Source organism: Vulpes lagopus, chromosome 10 (genome assembly GCF_018345385.1).
Source record: "Vulpes lagopus strain Blue_001 chromosome 10, ASM1834538v1, whole genome shotgun sequence".
In the NCBI taxonomy this organism is placed as follows: Eukaryota; Metazoa; Chordata; class Mammalia; order Carnivora; family Canidae; genus Vulpes; species Vulpes lagopus.
The window spans coordinates 42,968,921-42,988,697 of NC_054833.1; the positions used below are offsets into that span (position 1 = coordinate 42,968,921).

A 19,777-nucleotide genomic window follows, 5' to 3' on the forward strand; every position below is an offset into this window, starting at 1 on the left:
ATAAAACCTCTAACTTCTGGGCCAGGCGTTGGCCACAAAGCCGATCATAGTTTTCTTCTGGTCACACGGAGAATGCTGCTCAGGGAAAAGTGGATCAAACAATGGATCTTAGGTTTCGAAAGGCACTAGACAGACATAATATAAAAACCAGAATTCCTATGCAGCTTGGCCCGAGGGCTACTGTGAAGCTCTTCTCTCTGACCTAGTATATTTGTAAGAACTGGATGTATTTGATCCCAGGACCTCACCAAGCTTGGAAAGTAAGCCAGCTCAAGGTAAGTGGAAATGGAAGATGTGCTGTTGGAGTTCTCTAAAGGGCAGCAGGCTAGGGACACAACCAGCCTCTGGAAATGGCCTGGAAATGGCGTAATGTGCAGGGCTACACATGCAGCCAGCCACCTTTGCGTTCTTCTGGAACAGCAAGCAGTCCCTGGGTGATTTGGTCAAAGGCCCTGAGTCCTTGCCCCTAACCTTCTCTTCCCATGTATTCAGCTCTACCTACAAGGACTCCAACACCCTGCACCTCCCCACGGAGCGTTTCTCTCCCGTGCGCCGGTTCTCAGATGGGGCTACAAGCATCCAGGCCTTCAAAGCTCACCTGGAAAAGCTGGCCAACAGCAGCAGCATCAAACAGCTGCAGCAGGTAATGGGAGAGGCAGCAGGTACCTCTGGAGAAGCGTGGGGCACACAGAGCAATAGCGTGTGGAGGACCAGGGTGGCAAATCTTTGCCCTGTTCATGTGGAGGCTCAAATCTGTAGCTTCCTAATGCTCTTTCCTTACCCGTTGGTATGTACGGCTTTCCCCAGACTCAAACGTAACCGCCCCCTGCCGCCCCACCATGAAGGGCCTAGATTTTCCTCCCGTCCCTGTAATTTTTAGAGAGGGATTTCTGGGCATGGGTTTTGGTGGGAAGCCTTAGGGAAGGTAATTCCAGCAACCTTGGCATTCTTCTCTTCTTTTCGGGCACTGGGTCTTGCTGGAGCCTGCTCAGCATGGTTGCCACCTGGCATGCTTTCTGGTGGGTGTGGAATGGTGCTCCCAGAGGAAGGAAGTGTACCTCCAGACTTCTGTAAAGGGCTGGTTTTCTTTCTGCCTTCCTCATAACCAGGCCTCAAGCAACAGGTGCTCTGTACCAAGATTTCACACTGGACACCTCCACTGGCACACGGGCCACCCTTGGTGTCTTCCATTCGTTCCCCCAGCATGGAATGTGAATGTATTTAGTACACAAATACCCATATACATGGGTTGGTTGCTCATTGAGGACACTGTTCTTCTCTTGGGGCTCTTTCCGCCCCTGAGACCTTGCAGCAGATCTGCATCTACTGACATCACTGCATGGGGTGGGCCTGGCTGCACCCCATCTGTATTAACGGCTTTCCCTTCAGGAGTGTGAGCAGCTGCAGAAGATGTACGGGGGGCAGATTGATGAGAGAGCCCTGGAGAAGACCCAGCAGCAGCATATGTTATACCAGCAGGAGCAGCACCATCAAATCCTCCAGCAACAGATTCAAGTAGGCCTTCACTCTTTGCTCTCTCCAACTTGTTTGGAGCTTGCTTGCAGGCTGATTTGCCTGTGAATTTTCGAGGAGATCACACAGGGCAGAGTGGAGTTATGTTTATGGTTGACATGTTTGAGTAAAGGTAATCAGACTTTTTGATGAACCACAAAAGTGTAAACCTGGGTCACAGAGAGTTCTTCCTGTTTCTTCCCTTCCTGAGAATAGCTCTGCTTAATCTTCAAGCTCACAGATATTCTTCTTTCCCCCATATGTTTAGGATTCCATCTGTCCTCCTCAGCCATCTTCACCTCTTCAGGCTGCCTGTGAAAATCAGCCAGCCCTCCTTACCCACCAGCTCCAGAGGTAAGGAATCACTTGTTTCATACCTAACGTGTTGTCTCTGTAGCTTGCCATCCTTGGCCTGCTTGTCATGGGAGAGGTTGACTACTTCATCTGGGGAGAACCTCTGTGAAAAGCAGAGAGAGCAATTTAAATGTTAGCTGCCTCCATGAGATCCTGACCGGATCCAGTCCTGTGCCACTTCCTTTCCTTAGCCTGACAGACAAAGTAACCTGACAGTCATACAGGCCAGGACACAGGCCTCCATGACCTCTGCCTCTCTTGGTCTAGGAAACTAAGATGTAGATAGGTCTTACATGCATTGTGGTGGGTGGTGTAGGTATGTTTTTCTAGCCTGGAGGCCTAGCAAAACTTAAAAAAAAAGTTCCTGCTGATAGGTAGTGTATGAGAGTAACATTAGGGTTGTACTGTCACCTCAGGAAATTTACTTATCTGGTTTTGTTGTTTTTTTTTAAGGTTAAGGATTCAGCCTTCGAGCCCACCCCCCAACCACCCTAACAACCATCTCTTCAGACCACCCAGTAATAGTCCTCCCCCCATGAGCAGTGCCATGATCCAGTCTCACGGTGAGTGCGGAGGTTCGCGCTGAACCATGATAAGCCACTTGGAGAATATCAGTCCTGGTCTTGAGCGTCAAAGGCGCACAATAGTAGTTAAGGGTATAGGCTCTAGAGCCAGACAGCCCTGGTGTGAATCTGGGTCTCACCGGTGCCTAAGCCATACAGCCTCAGGTAAGTGACTTCACTTCTGCATGCCTTAGGCTCTTCAAATATAAAATAAGGATAATAATAGTATTAAATAATAAATATACAAAGAGCACTTAGCCTCTGGCACAAGATAGTTCTTGGTAAAGGTTAACTGTTATTTATATTTTCAATAAAACCCCCTCCAACACTGCCAAGTAAAAAGCTGCTACCAAAACCTGCCTACTGTTATGCCTCCAGTTGGTTCTCCATGGTATATGTGAGATCCTCTCTTGTGGGTGTTTAGGAGGAGGCTGAGATGACTTTACCTGAATTGGTATGGGTCTTCAGAGACCGGTGATCTGAGGATTTAGTATTCCCCAAACTGGTAATCTGTTAAGTAATGCCATGTGATCTAGATCCCTTGAGGAGTCTAGATTGGTCTCCGGGCCCTCCCTACTCGATGTGGAGTCCCCTGACCAACCATATCAGCAGGAAAAGTAGAGTCTCAGGTCCCCCTCCAGACGTGTTGAATCATAATCTGCATATCAGCAAGATCCCTGGGCCATTTGTCTGTATGTACATTTGAGTTTGATAAGTTCTGCCCTAGATCAGAGCTACTCAAAGAATAACCCAGGACCAGCTTTCAGAGCAATTTATTGAAAAATCCACATTCTGGGGGCCCCAGCTGGACCCCACCCAGAATTCTGTGGATAAGACCCAGAAATCTGTGTTTGAACAAGTTCTTCAGATGAGTCTTCCACATGCTAAAGTTTGCTAAGTACTCATCTAGATGGTGTCCAGTGTGAGCATCCTCATCAGCTCCTGCTGCTTCCAGTCAGCAGGTGCCCCAGGGTATTTGGTCACTCCGAGCTTCCTCTCTCTCCAGGCGCTGCCTCGCCCTCCCAGTTTCCAGGCTTACCATCCCGCAGTGCAGTCTACCAGCAGCAGCCCGAGAGCTGCTCCCCACCTCCCAACGTGGCCCTAAGCTGCCTGGGCATACAGCAGCCCCCCCAGTCACAGCAGGTGACCATCCAAGTACAGGAGCCTGTTGACATGCTCAGCAACATGCCAGGGACCACTGCAGGCTCTGCCGGGCGCAGCATCTCCATTAGCCCCAGCGCCAGTCAGATTCAGATGCAGCACCGCACCAACCTGATGGCCGCCTTCAGCTACGGGCACCGGCCCTTGTCCAAGCAGCTGAGTGCCGACAGCGCAGAGGCACACAGGTGAGGCTGCATGAAGTCACTGGCTGTCTGTCTAGGTGATCCACGTGGGAGGAAGGCCCTTTAGCTAGGCGAGAGAGAAGTGGAGGAGAGTGAGTCTGGCCGGTGGGGGCTTGTCTCACCCTTTCTAAAATCAGGGGAGTGGGGTTGGAATGAACTTGAAACCTGTTTACTGACCAAGATCAAAGTGCTGCTAATGAGACAGAGAAGGAAAATGCCAGAGCTGCCTTCCTCTCTGCAAAGAAGAAAACAGCCTGGTAGAGGAATTTCTAAAAATGCCAGTTCTCCTTGTTTATTTTTTTTAAATTTTTTCCCCTCTGTCACTGTTACTCTAAGAGCTTGGTGCTTCTTGGTAGCTCAGATAATACTGTCAAGTAGTCCAAGTGGCTGTCTTCAGGCTGGATCTGGAGCTGTCCCCTCCACAGTGCCCTAAGTCCCCTGGAAATTACTGGAGAAGTGAATGAGGATGAGTTGGGAGGCCATGTGCATCCTCGTCTTCCCATCACACCCCACTTCCCTGTCCCAGGGGGGCTCCCTACCCAGAAAGGGGTAGTAGCTGTTTCCCAGGGGAGTCTAACACGCTTGGTACATAGATGCCCGGTACTCACTCCCTTTTGTGTCTGCAGCTTGAACGTGAATCGGTTCTCCCCTGCTCACTACGACCAGGCGCATTTACACCCCCACCTGTTTTCGGACCAGTCCCGGGGTTCCCCCAGCAGCTACAGCCCTTCAACAGGAGCGGGGTTCCCTCCAGCCCAAGCCCTGAAAGTCCCTCCACTTGACCAATTCCCCACCTTCCCTCCCAGTGCACACCAGCAGCCACCGCACTACACGGCGTCGGCCCTGCAGCAGGCCCTGCTGTCTCCCACGCCGCCAGACTATACGAGACACCAGCAGGTACCCCACATCCTCCAGGGACTGCTCTCTCCCCGGCATTCGCTCAGCGGCCACTCGGACATCCGGCTGCCCCCGGCAGAGTTCGCCCAGCTTGTTAAAAGGCAGCGGCAGCAGCAGCAGCAGCAGCACCAGGAATACCAGGAGTTGTTCCGGCACATGAATCAGGGGGACGCAGGGAGCCTGGCTCCCAGCCTCGGGGGACAGACCATGACAGAGCGCCAAGCTTTACCATATCCAAACGCTGACTCGTATCACCACCAGCACACCAGCCCCCAGCATCTCCTACAGATCCGGGCCCAGGAGTGCATGTCCCAGGCCTCGTCCCCCAGCCCAGCCCATGGTTACACTCACCAGCCGGCCCTCATGCGCTCCGAGAGCATGGAGGAGGAGTGCTCCTGTGAGGCGGCCAAGGACGGCTTTGCAGACAGAAAGAGCTCAAATACAGTGACCAAAGCTTGCCATGACAGCCCCCTGCTCTTGAGTACTGGCGGACCTGGGGACCCCGAGTCTTTACTGGGAACTGTGAGTCACGTGCAGGAGTTGGGGCTGCATCCCTACCGACATCAGCCAGCCGCTGCATTCAGTAGGAATAAGGTGTCTAGCCGAGGTAAGAGCCTCTCAGAGTGAGAGCCCTGGGCCAGTCTGCCCTAACTCACTGAACTCGGGGACAGTGTCCTTTTCTAGCCAGGGCTCTGTGTTCCTAAGAGAAAAAGAATTCCTAAAAAGACCTTCAGGACCTTATGGGGGAGAAGGATATAGGAGGTGGGTGCTGGTCCATAGTGGGTCTGCTTTCAAAATTAAGAGAGAGCGATAGAAAATTAGCACTTACATAACCCAGTGGGTAAGAGCAGTTCCCATTTCTCCTATACATACCATGGTTCCCTGGAATCCAGAACTTCCAGTCTCCAAAATAGCTTGCTTTAACCTCTGCAGTGGAACAAAAATCAGCCAATGCTGAGGAAATACAATTTTGTGCAAATGGTGTTGGACCAAGAGTCAAAAAAGCCCCTCAGTTCTAGAGTCTCCTGGATCATGAATGCCATAACCTTGTCACTTAAACGCTCACGTTCTTGTTTCTCCTCTGTGAAAAATGGGCAGGAGGAATAATGATACTTTGCAGAATATTTGGGAAGATAAAAACGTGCACATATTTGCTGTGTTAATGCGTAATGCATACGCACACGTGCCTGTGAGAATGGGAGCAGCACTTTCTACCCCCCAAGCGTGATGGAAATATAAAGTGTTACCATTACTCTGCTCCTCTCACAAATACGCTCACTACAGAATATCCCCGCGTCATAAGGGATCCGCTGTGTTTTCCTGCATCTCTTTATATAATGCATGAGCACGTTCATTTCCATCCTGAAGGAGACTAGGGTGACCAGCAGTGAGTCATACTCAGAACATCTTCCATTGTTATCCTTGCATTCATCTGAGACGAAAATTGCACTGACATCCATGCCATCAACATAGATCACGGAAAATGAGTCTGTCCAGAAAATACACAACCTTAAAACCACACATATTTTCTGTCCTCCCTCTTGAGGAGCTGCCCACATCTCCTGTCCTGTCCTTTAAGGTCAACACACAAATTCCTGGGGATTAGGTCCGTGGAACAGAGCAGAATGGGAAGCCTTGCTCTGAGTCAGTTTTTGAAGATGACGTGGTGCTTTCCAGTTGTGTTTATTAATGCGGATAGGGAGGGATGTGTGGTGGCCTAAAACAGTTAAAAATCCTGACCTTTTGAGCAGATGGGTGCCATCCAGCTCAGAAGCCTGCACCAGTCAGACACACTGTGTTCACCTGTGGCTGCTGTATTTTGAGGTGGACATCAGATGGTAGGAGATATCAGAACCAGGTCATATGTGCAATGGCTGACAGACCTGGCAATGTTTAGGCTTGGGAGAAAAACAAAACAAAAAAAACAAAACTAAAGAGAACCATCATAAGTAGGTGGGAGAAGGGATTAGACTTTTTAGGGGTCCGCATTATGTGTCAGGACCATGATGATCAAGGTAAAGATGTCAGCAAATATCAACTCCTGAGGAAGACCTTAAGAACTTTCTAGAATAAGCTGTCTCAGCAGCCTAGGAGCTTTCTGGCACTGGGCGTGTTCCAGCAGAGCCAGGATGATAGTATCAGGGATACCGTGGAAAAGCTTCCTCCGTGAAAGAAAGCTTTCGCCAGATTAGCATACTATTATAGCTGGCATAAAAAGGAAGAAAGTGGCTAACATCTCTATAGTGCTTTCTGTGTGCCAGACACCCACTGTTATTCACATACAAGTTCATTTGATCCTCCAACAACCCTATGAGGCAGCAACTCTTCCTGTCCCCATTTTACCAATGAGAAGAATGAGGCACAGATGAAGTAACTTGCCCCTGAGGTCAGCAGCTGTGAAGTGGCGTCCGAACCCAGGAGTTAGGCCATTCCCTACAGGAGATGCTGAGTAAGCACATCATGGGTGTGCAGGGCAGTGAGGCCAGGGCAGAGCTGAGCAAGCAGGGTACACTTCCTGCTTCCCCCCACCACCACCTCATCCTGGATTGTTGTGCATGAAAACACCTTTTTAATTGTTTTTCTTCAAAACATTCAGAAGTTCTCACTTCTCCTCAGTCTTGCCTCCAGTGTGAAGGGGGGGGGGGCTTGAATTCGCCTGTGCCCCATAATTGTCAGAGGAACCCCCTGCTCAGCAGACTTGCTGGTCTCCTTGGTATCTTCAGTGAGGTAGGATATAGTTGGCTGGTACAGGTGCTTTGGGAACGCCAGAAAGGGGAGAGTGTTCCCAGAGGAATGGGAATTTCCAGCAATAAGTGGCATTTGAGTCGGGTCTTTGGTGGATGAAGAGGAATTCACCATTTGGATGTAGGGAGAAGCAAGAGGAAAGACCAAGGCGCAGGGTGCCTTGGCTTTGTTCTGGGGAGAAAGCAAGTAGGGTAGGTGGGTTTGAAAAGTGTAGTGCACATGAAGGAAGGAGTAGGGGCTAAGCACAGAGACTTTCTTTTTTTTTCCACTTGTAAAACACTAATTTATTAAAGTTTAGGACAATTGTGTATTCTGTAATAGCATGCAGTATGTTTTTACTTTAGATGCAGACGTAAAGGGAGTACAGTCCTTAAATGCAAATGGGAATTGTATCTGATAATTAATAGACCCAAAGTCCATAGCAGCAGTAAAAATTAAATTGGCTTGGAATACCATTTTACAGATTGTTTCTATGTGTGCAGAGGTTTTCAAAGATCCAGAGCATGATCTGGATCCAGCTACAGGGTGCCACAGGAAGTCTGAGGCCTTCCTTCCAGCCAGAACTTCACGGTTCTGATTCTTCTGACAAACCTGCCCTACTTCTCCCAGCCGGGTTACTCTCATTATTTCTGTTCTCCCCCTTTTTTCTCCCTACCTTGTCCCATCTACCACCATCAGCCAATGATCCCCTACAGACACCTTTTCTGGTCTCTGGAAGAATCAAGCCATAAGTATATCCCTAAAACTTTTAGCTCAGCACTACCCACAGTGTGCTCATGATCAGGTTTGCCAGTACCTTCCCCTCTCCAAAAGCCCTCTTTTTTCTTAATTTCCTTTCCTGACCTTTTCTAGAAACTATAATCTTAGCTCCTGCCCTGATTGCTAATACATTGTAGAGAAGATTCTCCCTTCTTTCTACCCAGTTGATGCTAAACTTACTTTTTTTTTTTAAGATTTATTTATTCATGAGACACAGAGATGCAGAGACATAGGCAGGGGGAGAAGCAGGCTCCCTGCGGGGGGGCCCAGTGCAGGACTCGATCCCGGGACTTCAGGATCACGCCCTGAGCTGAAGGCAGACGCCCAACCACTGAGCCACCCAGGTGTCCCAAACTTACTCTTTAACTTAGCTATGGAGTATGCCTTTTCTTGCTTGAATATTATTCATCTCATCTCTTTCTAACATCTACTCCTATTTTGTGACTTCCAAAGCCACATCTACAATTGTCTTTAATGAAAAAATCCACAAGTTTATTAGTGTGATTTTATAACCCAATATAGTGAGATAATGCAATAGGCATTATCTCACTCCTGGCCTCAGGGAGCCCCACTCTGCTTAAGAGTTCCAGTCACCTGAAGGCATGGACATCTGTGTGTTTAAAATGATGTCTACCCTGAGGTGTCCCCATTGTCCTTACCTTAGACAACATGAGCTTCCTCTCTGACCATGGGCCTGGCACATGACCTCTCCTCTCCTCCCTTTCTTCATCTGTGTAACAAAGGACATTAAGCTAAATGCCCCCTAAGAGAAGGAAAGTGGAGTTCATGACTATAGTACTTCTGCTTGAGGCTCTCAGCTCGTTTACTCTTTTCTTATTCTTTTTCACAACCACCATACATATAATATATATATATTACAATCCATGTTACGGTAAAGACTGTGTATCCACCATCTTTTCCTTCTTTAATCTGATGTGATTCTCTTAAAACCTTGGGAGCTCCTTGCATTATCTTACCAAAGAACCACCAGATAATTTGCTGTCACTTTTACCAATGAAGGTTATAAAGCTATGCTCCCACCCCCCACCACCCCCCCCAACCCTGCAGGCCGGGGTGGGGGTAGGGTGTCTCGTACTTGTTGATCTCTTTGGATAGAAAGGAATGCCTGCTGGCTTGAGTAATACATGAGTCCAGTCCCAAGACCCTTCATTTGTTCTTTCCATGACAGCAGATTCAGCAGCTTACAGAATGACTAGGTTGCACAAGATGGTCCTGTAGGAGCTGTGAAGAATGCAGGGATGAAAAGATAAAGAACCTGCCCTCAGGGAGCTTATACTCTACAGGGGGTTGGGGGTAAGGTGGAGACAAGCTCATAAACAGTGTTGGCCCGAAGTTCTACAAAATGTGCTGTAAGAGGAATAATTATTAAAGAACAGAGCTGGCGTGGTCTTCCTGAAATTTCATCAGGGTAGGTGAACAGGGATCACTGGTGATAGTCCAGGGGTTTGAATGCCACATACCAGTGCCCACGTTACCTGTGTCCTTTGTGGCTGCTTGCTACCAGTCAGGATGGGGCACTAGAGGTACAGCCCACGTGCGGAGAACTTCCAGGGCTGTCCGAGCCCCAGGCTGTCTGATCTTCTGTGGCATTACATACACTTGATTTTTTTACTTGGCAAATAACTAAGTACAACAGCATAACCATTTTACACAGTGAGATTACTCGCTGAGCTCACAAAGAAAACCACATCCTCTCCCCTAGAGCTTCGTCAGCTTCAGCAATATCTGTGGACTCAGGCCTTACAGAGGGCTGAGATAGTGACAGGCCGGGAGGGTCCACCCTTCAGAACCTTTGGAGGGGTAATCTGCACACATGTCATTTTTTTTTCCTCTCTCCTTTTCTCTTAAAGCCCAGTAAATGAGTAAGGGCGAGTCAACATTGACAGATTCAATAGAGAGTTGTGCAAGCTGCCCTGGAGTCCCCCGGGCGGGTGGGTGGTGTGCACCCGTGTCCCTCTGTGTATTTGCCCCCTGCGTGATCAGATGGCCGCCCCCTTCACCCCCCACCCCCTCCCTCAGACTTTCTCCGCTTGACTTTGGTCAGTGCCCGAGAACGCTTGCTCGCAGATGGCCTCTTCCCGTTATTTCTATGTCCTTCCATGAGTTTGACAGTCCCTCTCGCTGCTGATCTGGCATAAGGGACCACAGACTGGAGCCTGGATTTCCTGTCCCTTGGTCAGTAGGTCAGTCACCTTACCTGCCCCCACTGACACACACACACCCCTCTCACTGGTCAGCAGGTCTCTGTGGAGTGTCCCAAAGGACTGGTGACTCAGGACTGGACTCAGCATCCTTATTATTATTTTTTTTTTAGCATCCTTATTAAAACTAATACTATGCTCCTATAATCCCTTACAGTTTATTAAGGAGCCTTTCACCTGTGATGTCTTTTGAGCCCGCCAACAGCCCTCATCTTTCTGATGGGGAAATGGTTTAGATTACATGTGTTAGCCAGACTCGTGCACTTCTGGGGATGGAGCTGGACCCTGACTTTGAGGGCTTGGACTGCCCACCCCCCCCACCCCACCCCACCCCTGCCCAGCTTTCCATTCCTCCCATTAGGCCTCCTCTCCCTGGGTCTACACCATGCACACATGTCTACAAAGCAGAAGCTGTCAGTCCTCCCGGCTCTTTGGCCTTGGATTATACGAAAACTTGGTTGCCTGACTCCTCTTAATCTGCTTTGTTTCCATCTGGTTTTTAACTTCTATTTGTCTCTCCTAAACCAGAGGAAATTCAATCAGTCTCCTACACCAATCTCTGGAAATTCAAGTGTCAGTAACTCATTGGTTTCCTTACACATAGGTAAATTGTCCCCACAGTTTGGGAAGCAGGGTTTCCTTGTTCGTTTTTGGCAGTTGGCTCAGCACACCCTGAGCATGCAGAACCAACACCTCTTGAGTGAGTATAAGTCACCTCAGTCTTTGTTTCTGCTTACAGTGCACCAACCCCTTTCAGGAATAAGTCCCACTTTACCCATACGCTGAGGCCCAGTGAAGTCAGGGGGCTTGCTCAAGGTCCCAGTCCTCAGGACCCCAGCACATGCCTCTCTGACCCCATGGCTTGTGTCTTCTGAGCTCCAGGCCGGGGAGTCAGGAAGGCTCATGTGTGATTTCCCAAGCAATGGCTGGCTGTGCCGTGCTGGCACTTGTCAGGTGTGCTGGCCCCAAACTCCAGGGCTGGGAAGAAAGCAACAAGGGGAACAGGATCCACACGACCTTCCCAGCAGCAGGGCCAAGATGAGGGTGGGTGTTTGGGTTTGGAGAACCCCGCCCCCCCTGCTTCTCAGGAATAAAAATAAATTCAAAAACAGAGAGGGAAAGGAGACTACAGACTCTCGAAGAGGCCTCCCAAAGAGGTGGGAAGAGCTCAATATCAAGATCTGGAGCCTGTCCATTCTGTTAGTTTGGCTGTTGCCTCACATTTGAGGAAATCTTTAAACAGGAGAGCTCTCGTGTCGTCTTGGGTGGAGCAGGGGGGTGCAGGTTGGCATCCAGCTCTGCCATCCAGCGGGAAAGAACCCCAGGGAAGTGAGTGGATGGTGTGAGCTCTCACAGAAGAGAAGATAGGCATTAGAAAGTACTTTGAAAAAGTAAGCTGCTGCTGTTTATGTAGCTTCTTGGCAAAGCAGACCACAGAGCCAGTGTCGCACCACTTCCTGCTGGTGGTTTTCTTTGGTCCTAGGGCAAGTGCGGGAGCTGTGCCCACAGAGAGGACTCTGGGGCATGGGTAAGATGAGTGGGGACCAGCCCACACAGCGAGTCCCGAGTCCCAGTGGAGGCTTTCCTTTCTCTCCTTCTCTCTCTCTTGTGGCCTTTAGCTTTCAGTAGTGAAAGAATTGGCTTCCAGCTGTTTCTTTGGCCTCTTTGCTCAGAGAACTTCTGAAAGATTGCTCACTTGCCTTCACCTTTGGCAGTCGACAAGCTTCCATCCTCTCATTTTTCTCCAGAATGTGTTGCATCACCAGCCACGTGCACATCAGTCGGCTCCCCTCCCTTCCCGTCCTACCTCAGCCCCTAAGCTGAGCCTCACCTCCGTTGTTGTAGGAGACCTTTTGAATACGGAGACCTGAACCCTTCACCCAACTCTCACGCAATACATCTTTCAGTATTCAAATAGACATTGGAATGGCATGGTTAGTGTTAGGGCTGTGTCTCCTATCAACAACTTTTTAGAAACCTGGTCTTGCCACGGGAGAGTTCATCAGAAGAGACACTCAACAGTTGTGAGGAACCCTGATCGAAAAAAAGCAAGCAAACAAAACATATGTTCAAGTGGTAGGCCCCAAAAGTGCTACCAGGAGGATCCTGTCAACTTAGGTGTGGCCCTGGCATTCTTCTTCTTGACTACCCTTGGTCAAGAGGACATATTCAGTTCTCTCAAACTCTCTTCTCGCCAAAATCCAGTCCATAGGGTGCATGACTCTGACAGGACACTAACCCATGTTAAGAGAGCATTTATTAATACCAGGTAAAGAGCTAAGTATTAAATACCTCCTGGGTATAGGACACTGTTCTGAAATACCAAAGGCTCACAGACGCACATAGTATACAGTTCTTATTCTCAGAGACTTTACAGGCTAATATGAACAACTAGGACAAATACACAGTGGAACATGGTGTCGGGAATAATGTCAGTAATAAAGTTTTATAAAATTTTCTGACATTTAAAGGATGCAAAGATCTTTTTCTGTTTGAAAGGGAAAGTTGCGTAATGGTGTTAACATTTGAGATGGACCTAGGAGAATGAGTTGATTTGGATTGGCTGGAATGAAAGGAGAAGCAAGCATCTCTGGGAGAGGGAAGAGTGAGGGTACTGTCATGGAATTGTGAGTGGGTGGGGAAGAATTGAGTGCTCCCATTTGACGAGAGGCTAGCACGTAGGGGAGAGCAGTGTGAAGTACTCACTGGAAGATAGGCTGGGACAGCATCATGAAAACAAACTGGGCTACTCTATGAAAAGATTAATCTTTGTAGAGTGGTGATACAGGGATGGTTAGAGAGGGATGGTTAGGAGGGATGGTTAGTAATCCAGGCAAGAGGTGGTGAGGCTTTGGTGGAAACAGTGAGATTGGAAAGGGAGGGATTGAAGTGACCAGCACTGCAGAGGTAGATTCTTTAGGCTTGAGGTGATGTGGAACCAGGAGGAACAAATAGGAATCCCATGAGCTCATATCTGGAAGATTAAGGAAATAAGGTACCGAAACAAGAATGTCTGAAAGAGGACCTGGGGTAGGGGGTGTTGATGAGTTTGGAGCTGGGCATGTTTAAGTGTTAGATGTCAGTTAGCTCTGCAGGGAAAGGCATCTCTCTAGTAAATAGTTGGGATTACGGATCTGGAGCTTCTTAAAAGAGCGTTTCAAGAATTCTTTCCCTAGAGGTAGGTAAAGAGGCGATAGCGTTGAAGCCATGAAAACAGATGATATTACCAAAGTAAGTGTGAGGAGAGAAAGGAGGTCAAGGTAGAAATATAAAGAGTAGAGGAGCCATGGAAGCAGCTGGGGACAGCAGTGGAAAATGCAGAAGAAGGCCTGGGCAGGTGCACTAATGTGGCAGCCAGGGAAGGAACGAGAAGGCCTCCACAGAACAGAGGCCATTCTTCCAGGCTAGAGGTTCCAGGAAAGATTCTTATGTGGATGTAGGCTTGGGAAACACAACACTGTCAGATCAGCAGAGGAATGAAGAGAAAAGAAAAGGTTCGGTGTGGTCCAGCCAGCCGCCCTCATATGGGATTTTTCTCGGGAGTGCTTATGATCCCTGGGGTTGGCAGGCGGGTCCAGGCTCCCACAAGCACCAGCACCAGCCGACGAGGATTAGCAGACCACTCACGTGTGGTCCTCACCACTGCTTATTGTCTCTGGCAAGACATTTCTTTGATGGGAGTTGGCAGCATGGGGAGAAACTCTAGATCTGCTGACCCTGTTTTCTCTGTCTCCTCAGAGTCTGTCATAGGGAACTGCATGGATCGAAGTTCTCCGGGACAAGCGATGGAGCTACCGGATCGCAATGGACTTGGGTACCCCGCACGCCCCCCTGTCAATGAGCACCACAGGCCCCGGACCCTCCAGAGACACCACACGATCCAGAACAGTGATGATGCTTATGTATGTCGGCCCCCTCCTGCCTCTCGAAAGTGGGATCCTAGCAGCCCAAAGCCTGACAGCAGACCTTAGTGGTATGGGGTCACGTCGACCCTTCCATTTTCCTCAACCAGAGTCCAGGACCCCTGGCAACTCTGCAAGCATGTCTTTGAATCACAGACCAGTCAAATCTGTGCTCCCAACCTTAGCCTGAGGAATCCAGAGTAGTTAGTTGCTCTCTTCCTTCTGGTCTGAGTTATTGAACTTCTCCCTGAACAGTCTAAGCTCCAGTCCAAGCACATGAACCCTAGGCTCTTGGTTAGTCTTCTGACGGCTCCATTGGACCTTCTCAGATAAAGGGAACTAATCCGGCTCCGGAAAGCTTTGCTGTTCTAGAGCCAACTCCTAGGGCGGCGCTAATACAGTAGCAACTAGCCACATGTGGCCGTTCATACTTAAATATGTTTTAAATGAAATAAAATAAACTAGTGCCTCAGTCACCCTGGTCACATTGCAGGTGTTCACTAGCCACTTGTGGCTGGGGGCTCTGCAAAGGGCAGGTATAGAGCACTGCCGTGCTTCCGGGGCGGTGCTGTCCTAGGGCCAAGTCTGCGTGGTGCCGAGGATAAGTCAGAAATCCGGTTTTGGAAGGCCATGTAGTTGCTGAGGGCATGTGACCACCAGTGGAAGTTCACTATGCCCTCCCGGCACCCCCACACACACCCCTACCCCATGGGGGAAAGTGAGGCAGCCTGTGGATGGCACCCACCTCAGAGGGAGCATGTCTGGGAGTGGTGCCCGAGGCTGCCCTTCACCTGGGCTCTATTCGAGGGAACCGCTATCCCTAAGGGTCACCTGAGGGTGGCACAGTCTCTGGTATCCCGACTTTTCCTATTTGTTTTCCACAGGTGCAACTGGATAACTTGCCAGGAATGAGTCTCGTGGCTGGAAAAGCACTTAGCTCTGCCCGGATGTCAGATGCTGTTCTCAGCCAGTCCTCACTCATGGGGAGCCAGCAGTTTCAAGATGGGGAGAATGAGGGTAAGGGCCTTATGCAGGCTGCCCCCCTCCCGTCTTCACCCGTGACTGGCCTCTTCTGTATGAAGGGCTCATGGGAAGATGGGAAGCCACAGCTTCCCCACGGGGTCTGGACACAAAGCCCTTCGCACTTCTCTCCATCAAGAATGAATGCACGGAGGAGCGTATCTGCTGGCTGAGTGCAGGGCCATCACGTCTATCTTTGTAATGCTTTGCTAAGATGCTGCCTTAATACTATTTTTCTAGTGATTGGGAGGTGTTGTGTTGGAAGTGACTGTGTCCCCCTCTCTTCAGCACCAGTGAAGGAAGGGTAGCATAAGAGATAGAAAGCATAAGCTGTGGAATGGACAAGTCTGCAAGAAATCCTGACTTTGCCCTTTACGGGTTTTACAGACAAGGCACTTAGCCTCTCTGGGCCCCAGGGTCCTCCACCCATAGAGTGGCCCAAACTAGATTGTTCTGTGAGGTTAATTGGGTTAGTGTAAAGTACCTACAATGATGCCTGGAGCACAGAGAGTGCCCATAATCAGTGCCTGCAGGCAGTACAACGGCCAGCTCCGTGCCAGAGGTGAATCTCTGCAGGAGCGGCGTCTATGTGCTTGACAGGGAGATAGTGAAGGAACGGGGTGGCGGCAGGAGTCCTGGCTCAGCCCATAGCCACTAACACACAGACAGCATGCTGTGAGCTTGAATTCAGGACTGGGAGTCGGGCTCCAGGGTGCTCACATTTCTCTCCCCCCCGCCCTTGCCCACCTACCACCTCCAGCCCCCAGCTCCCTGCAGATCTCACATGTTCTTTCTGGCCTCGCAGAATGCAGGGAGAGTCTGGTTGGTCACGAGCACCCGGACCTGACAGACGGCAGCCAGCATTTAAACTCCTCTTGCTATCCATCCACGTGCATTACAGACATTCTGCTCAGCTACAAGCACCCCGAGGTCTCCTTCAGCATGGAACAGGCAGGCGTGTAACAGGGAACAGAGAGTGAGTATCTCCCTTCGGCCCCATGCCAGCTCCTGATCCATCGGGGCTTCCTTCTGTGCGCGGTGGCCAGTGACCTGGACGGGGCCACTCCTCCCCTCCTGGTCCTCCCATCGTCCTGCTCTGTCACACGAAGCACTGTGCTGGTTCCGGGGTGTGAGTGGGGAACACAGAGAATACCTGCTGGCCACAGTCTCTTGGTTTAATTATGGGGACAAGACACGTGTTGAAAGTGCCTTCGCCTCCCAAGAAACGGAAGTGAGCTACAGCCTGGGAGGACAGGGCACCTCTGCCCTGGTGATATGGAAAAGACGGTTCTGAACTACAGTCCTGAAGCAGGAAACCCAGTGGCACAACATGTCTAGCCATAGTGTTCAAGGCTGTGCTGCAATGGGGGGAATATTCCAGACGGGGACAACTCCGTGATCAGAAGCCAGGGGTAGGAAACAGGCATGCTGGCCAGCTGGGCTGGAGTAGCCCAGACACGCAGGGGGTGGCACGGCTTCTGTCTTTGAAAGCTGGGACGGAAAACCGTGAACGAACATTAAGCCACCTGCAAACCCATCTTAGAGCCTCCGCGTGGCAAACCTCTTAACCTGAGGTCACATGAGCCGGTTGCATTTCGTGAAAATTTTCAGGTGAACGTTGGAGCCTTTTGCTCCGGACTGATTCTCCTCTGTGTCTTCTCTGTTGCAGGTTTGTGTACAGCTCGGGAATGAAAAGGTTGACTTTAACCAACAGTATCTATAGCAGCGTTGCGCCAAATTGCCATTGTGTTTCTGTCCACCCAGAATGTCATGGCTCCTTTCCTCACATTGGTTCATCAGTGTGTGGTTCTTTTGGGTTCAGAGCGGGTTTTGCCATGTTTGCTTGTATGACCAAGTCACCAAGGAAATAAACAGGATACCCACGTTTGTCACCTTTTGTGAAAGTGTATTTGGTATATTTGAGTTGGTGGTTTGGTTTGGTTTGGTTTTGGTTTGAATTTTTTTTTTTTTTTTTGGTATGTTTTCCTTTGGAGGTGATTTTCTTTCTTCTTGATCCCTCTCTTTTTCTTTTTCTTTCTTTCCTTCTTTCTTTCCTTTGTTGAGACAGAAGAACAAAGCAGTTAAAACCACAGAGGCCAGGAGACCCAGAGCCACTCCCCTCCCCAGCCTCCACCCACAGAGCACCCTCCATTCCTTTGTGTTGCTTACCCACAGGAGCAAATACTAACAGATAACAGCCTCTGGAATCTTAGTGCTAGGGACAGGGAGAGAGGAAGGGGCGATGGCCCCCGGCACTTGGAGACCAGAAAGAGAGTGCAAACAAACAAACAAAAAAGACCCCCCAAGTCTGAACCCTGGGAAGGTCTTTCCTGCTGGGATCCAGGGAAACACTTGTCTGGCCCAGCCAGGATCGCATCGGAACATTAGCATGGAGGCCGGGAGTGGCCTGGCCTTGAGGGGTTGCCAGTTAGAGTGTCTCAGTGTGAGCCTTCTCTTTGGTGTATAACTCAGCTCCCCTCTTACAACCTGGAAAGTTGGTTGCCTTTGTCATCCTGCTGGTTCTACCCATAGACTGAACACCCAACAGTGGTACACTATGCTTTTTGTGTCACCTGTCATTCTCATTTGACAATGTGCTATACAAGGATTGTTTCTTCATACACGCGTGCACGCTTGCGCACGCGCACATACACTTCTCCCTTACAGCCTCTTTGACACAGGCAAGAACAGGAGGTTGTCTTGGGCCTTGCCTCCCTCCTAACCTTCTCTTCCTCCCTGGGCATCCTCAGCCCCTATTTTAATTCTTGATCATGTAGGAATTGTTTTGGGTAAATGTTGATATTATTGTTATTATTATTATTATTATTAATAAATAAAAACAAAGGAATTTTTGTTTAAAAGAGAAATGTCTAACCAGATTCTGTTCTATTGGAATTGTGACTTGCACCTTTTGTTCAGAGTACCTTCTGTAGACGTTGTACTTGTGAGCAGCTCTTACCTGCTAGTGACAGGTGTAGTGGTCTCCTCCCTCCCTCCCCCCCCCCCAGGGCAAGCAGTGCCCACGCAACAGCAACTGTTTGCCGCTCTCTTTGTGTTTCTTCACTGTTAGAAACCAAAGTCTTCTCTGCTGGCTGGGGGCCGACAGAGGATCTGGCCTAGCTCCTTCGATCTGCAAAGCAAGAAAGAGATGTCCAATATTCTGACTCTTGATCCTTTTTCCTGGAAAAGGAGAGTGAAGGGTCCCCAGTCCGCTCCTAGTCTTTCATCCTGAATTTGCACAGAAGAAAAGCGGGTGTCCAGCATGGCCATCCTGATGTTGCTGACAGGATCCCCATGCAGCTTGTCCTTCTCACAGATACTGGCAGCTCAGCTCCTGGACCCAGCACCCCTCAAATGGATTTCTGCAATGCGAGAGCCTTTCTCAGCATCTGTCCCGCGTTTCCATGGTCCCCAGTGTCCCCTCCACTTGGTGAGGCCACCAACTCCTCACCGGAAGGACGCTCCAAGAAGGCCCGAACAGCTACTGTTTGCCTTCTCTGGGCCCGTTCCAGCACCGATGCCCCCAGCTGCCCCTTCACCCCCGCGCCCAGCCTGTTCTGTTTACATGGTACTGTGCTGATGGAAGAGCAGGCCGCCATCCTCCAGCAGCCGCCCGGGTGAAAGCCAGTGAGCCTATTAACCGTGCCATCTTGCGAACTACACTTGTAAAAGATCATTGCTTTGTATCGTAGTAACCGATATGCGCCGTATATGTTGAATGTATATGAATATAATTTCATATTTCTGCTCTTTGAAAATGTCAAAAGTATTTTTTTCTTTCTCATTTATGTTGAACTAAAAATGAATTAAAAAGATCTCCAGACCCAAATTGTTGCATTAAGACTTTTAGTCTTTTTTATTTATTTATTTTATTTTAAGACTTTTAGTCTTATTTATTTATTTATTGCCCATCCCCCTGATGGGCAATTTTCAATTTACAAACTTAATACCGGGGGTTGTGAAAATAAAAACCGGATTACGATCCTACGTTGATATATTACTTGCCTTGTGGTTCAGAGTCTAGCTGGGAGAAGCATCCAGGTGGGTGGAGGCTGGAGGCTGAAGAAGCCTACCAAGCATAGGGTGGAGCTTTGAGCAATCCATTATCTCACCCCACCTTGTCAAGGAGCATTCTCTAGAAGCCTGCACTCAGCCCACACTGTGTCCCCAAGCACCCAGCTTGGACTCTGCCCCCTCAGGAGGGAGCATCTGAGTTTGCTGAGTTGTATAGAAAACAGATTCTTTGAAAGGGTGCTTTTAAAGGAGTGGAAGGAGGTCCTCAAGGACTTGGGGCCTTTAGCCAGTCAGCCCAGTGATGGGATTGCCAAATAAGTTTGGGCCAGAAAGGGGACTCCTCCTCTGGCTTTCCTCTTTTATTACTCCTGGACTCCAGAGGGCAGGGTAGAGTTCCCAGCATGGTCCCAGGCATGGCTAAGAGACAGCTGGTCAAGGTGCTTCTC

At 49.5% G+C, this 19,777-nt stretch overlaps 1 protein-coding gene across 5 annotated transcripts in view; it reads left to right on the top strand.

Moving 5' to 3' along the window:
- SIK3 (SIK family kinase 3) overlaps positions 1-19,146 on the top strand; it is a 240,964-nt gene extending 221,818 nt beyond the window's left edge. For 3 of the 5 annotated variants that reach the window (XM_041771615.1, XM_041771617.1, XM_041771616.1), the window contains 10 exons: positions 493-643; positions 1,390-1,515; positions 1,781-1,866; positions 2,320-2,429; positions 3,436-3,775; positions 4,579-5,276; positions 14,134-14,297; positions 15,182-15,314; positions 16,123-16,293; positions 16,987-19,146. In XM_041771615.1, the coding sequence (XP_041627549.1) occupies positions 493-643; positions 1,390-1,515; positions 1,781-1,866; positions 2,320-2,429; positions 3,436-3,775; positions 4,579-5,276; positions 14,134-14,297; positions 15,182-15,314; positions 16,123-16,280 (1,966 nt within the window). In that variant the 3' untranslated portion in view covers positions 16,281-16,293; positions 16,987-19,146. Of the gene's footprint in view, positions 1-492; positions 644-1,389; positions 1,516-1,780; positions 1,867-2,319; positions 2,430-3,435; positions 3,776-4,398; positions 5,277-14,133; positions 14,298-15,181; positions 15,315-16,122; positions 16,294-16,986 lie in introns of all 5 variants that reach the window. The other 2 variants (XM_041771613.1, XM_041771614.1) reach the window with 1 other exon arrangement.
- The last annotated feature ends 631 nt before the right edge of the window (positions 19,147-19,777 follow it).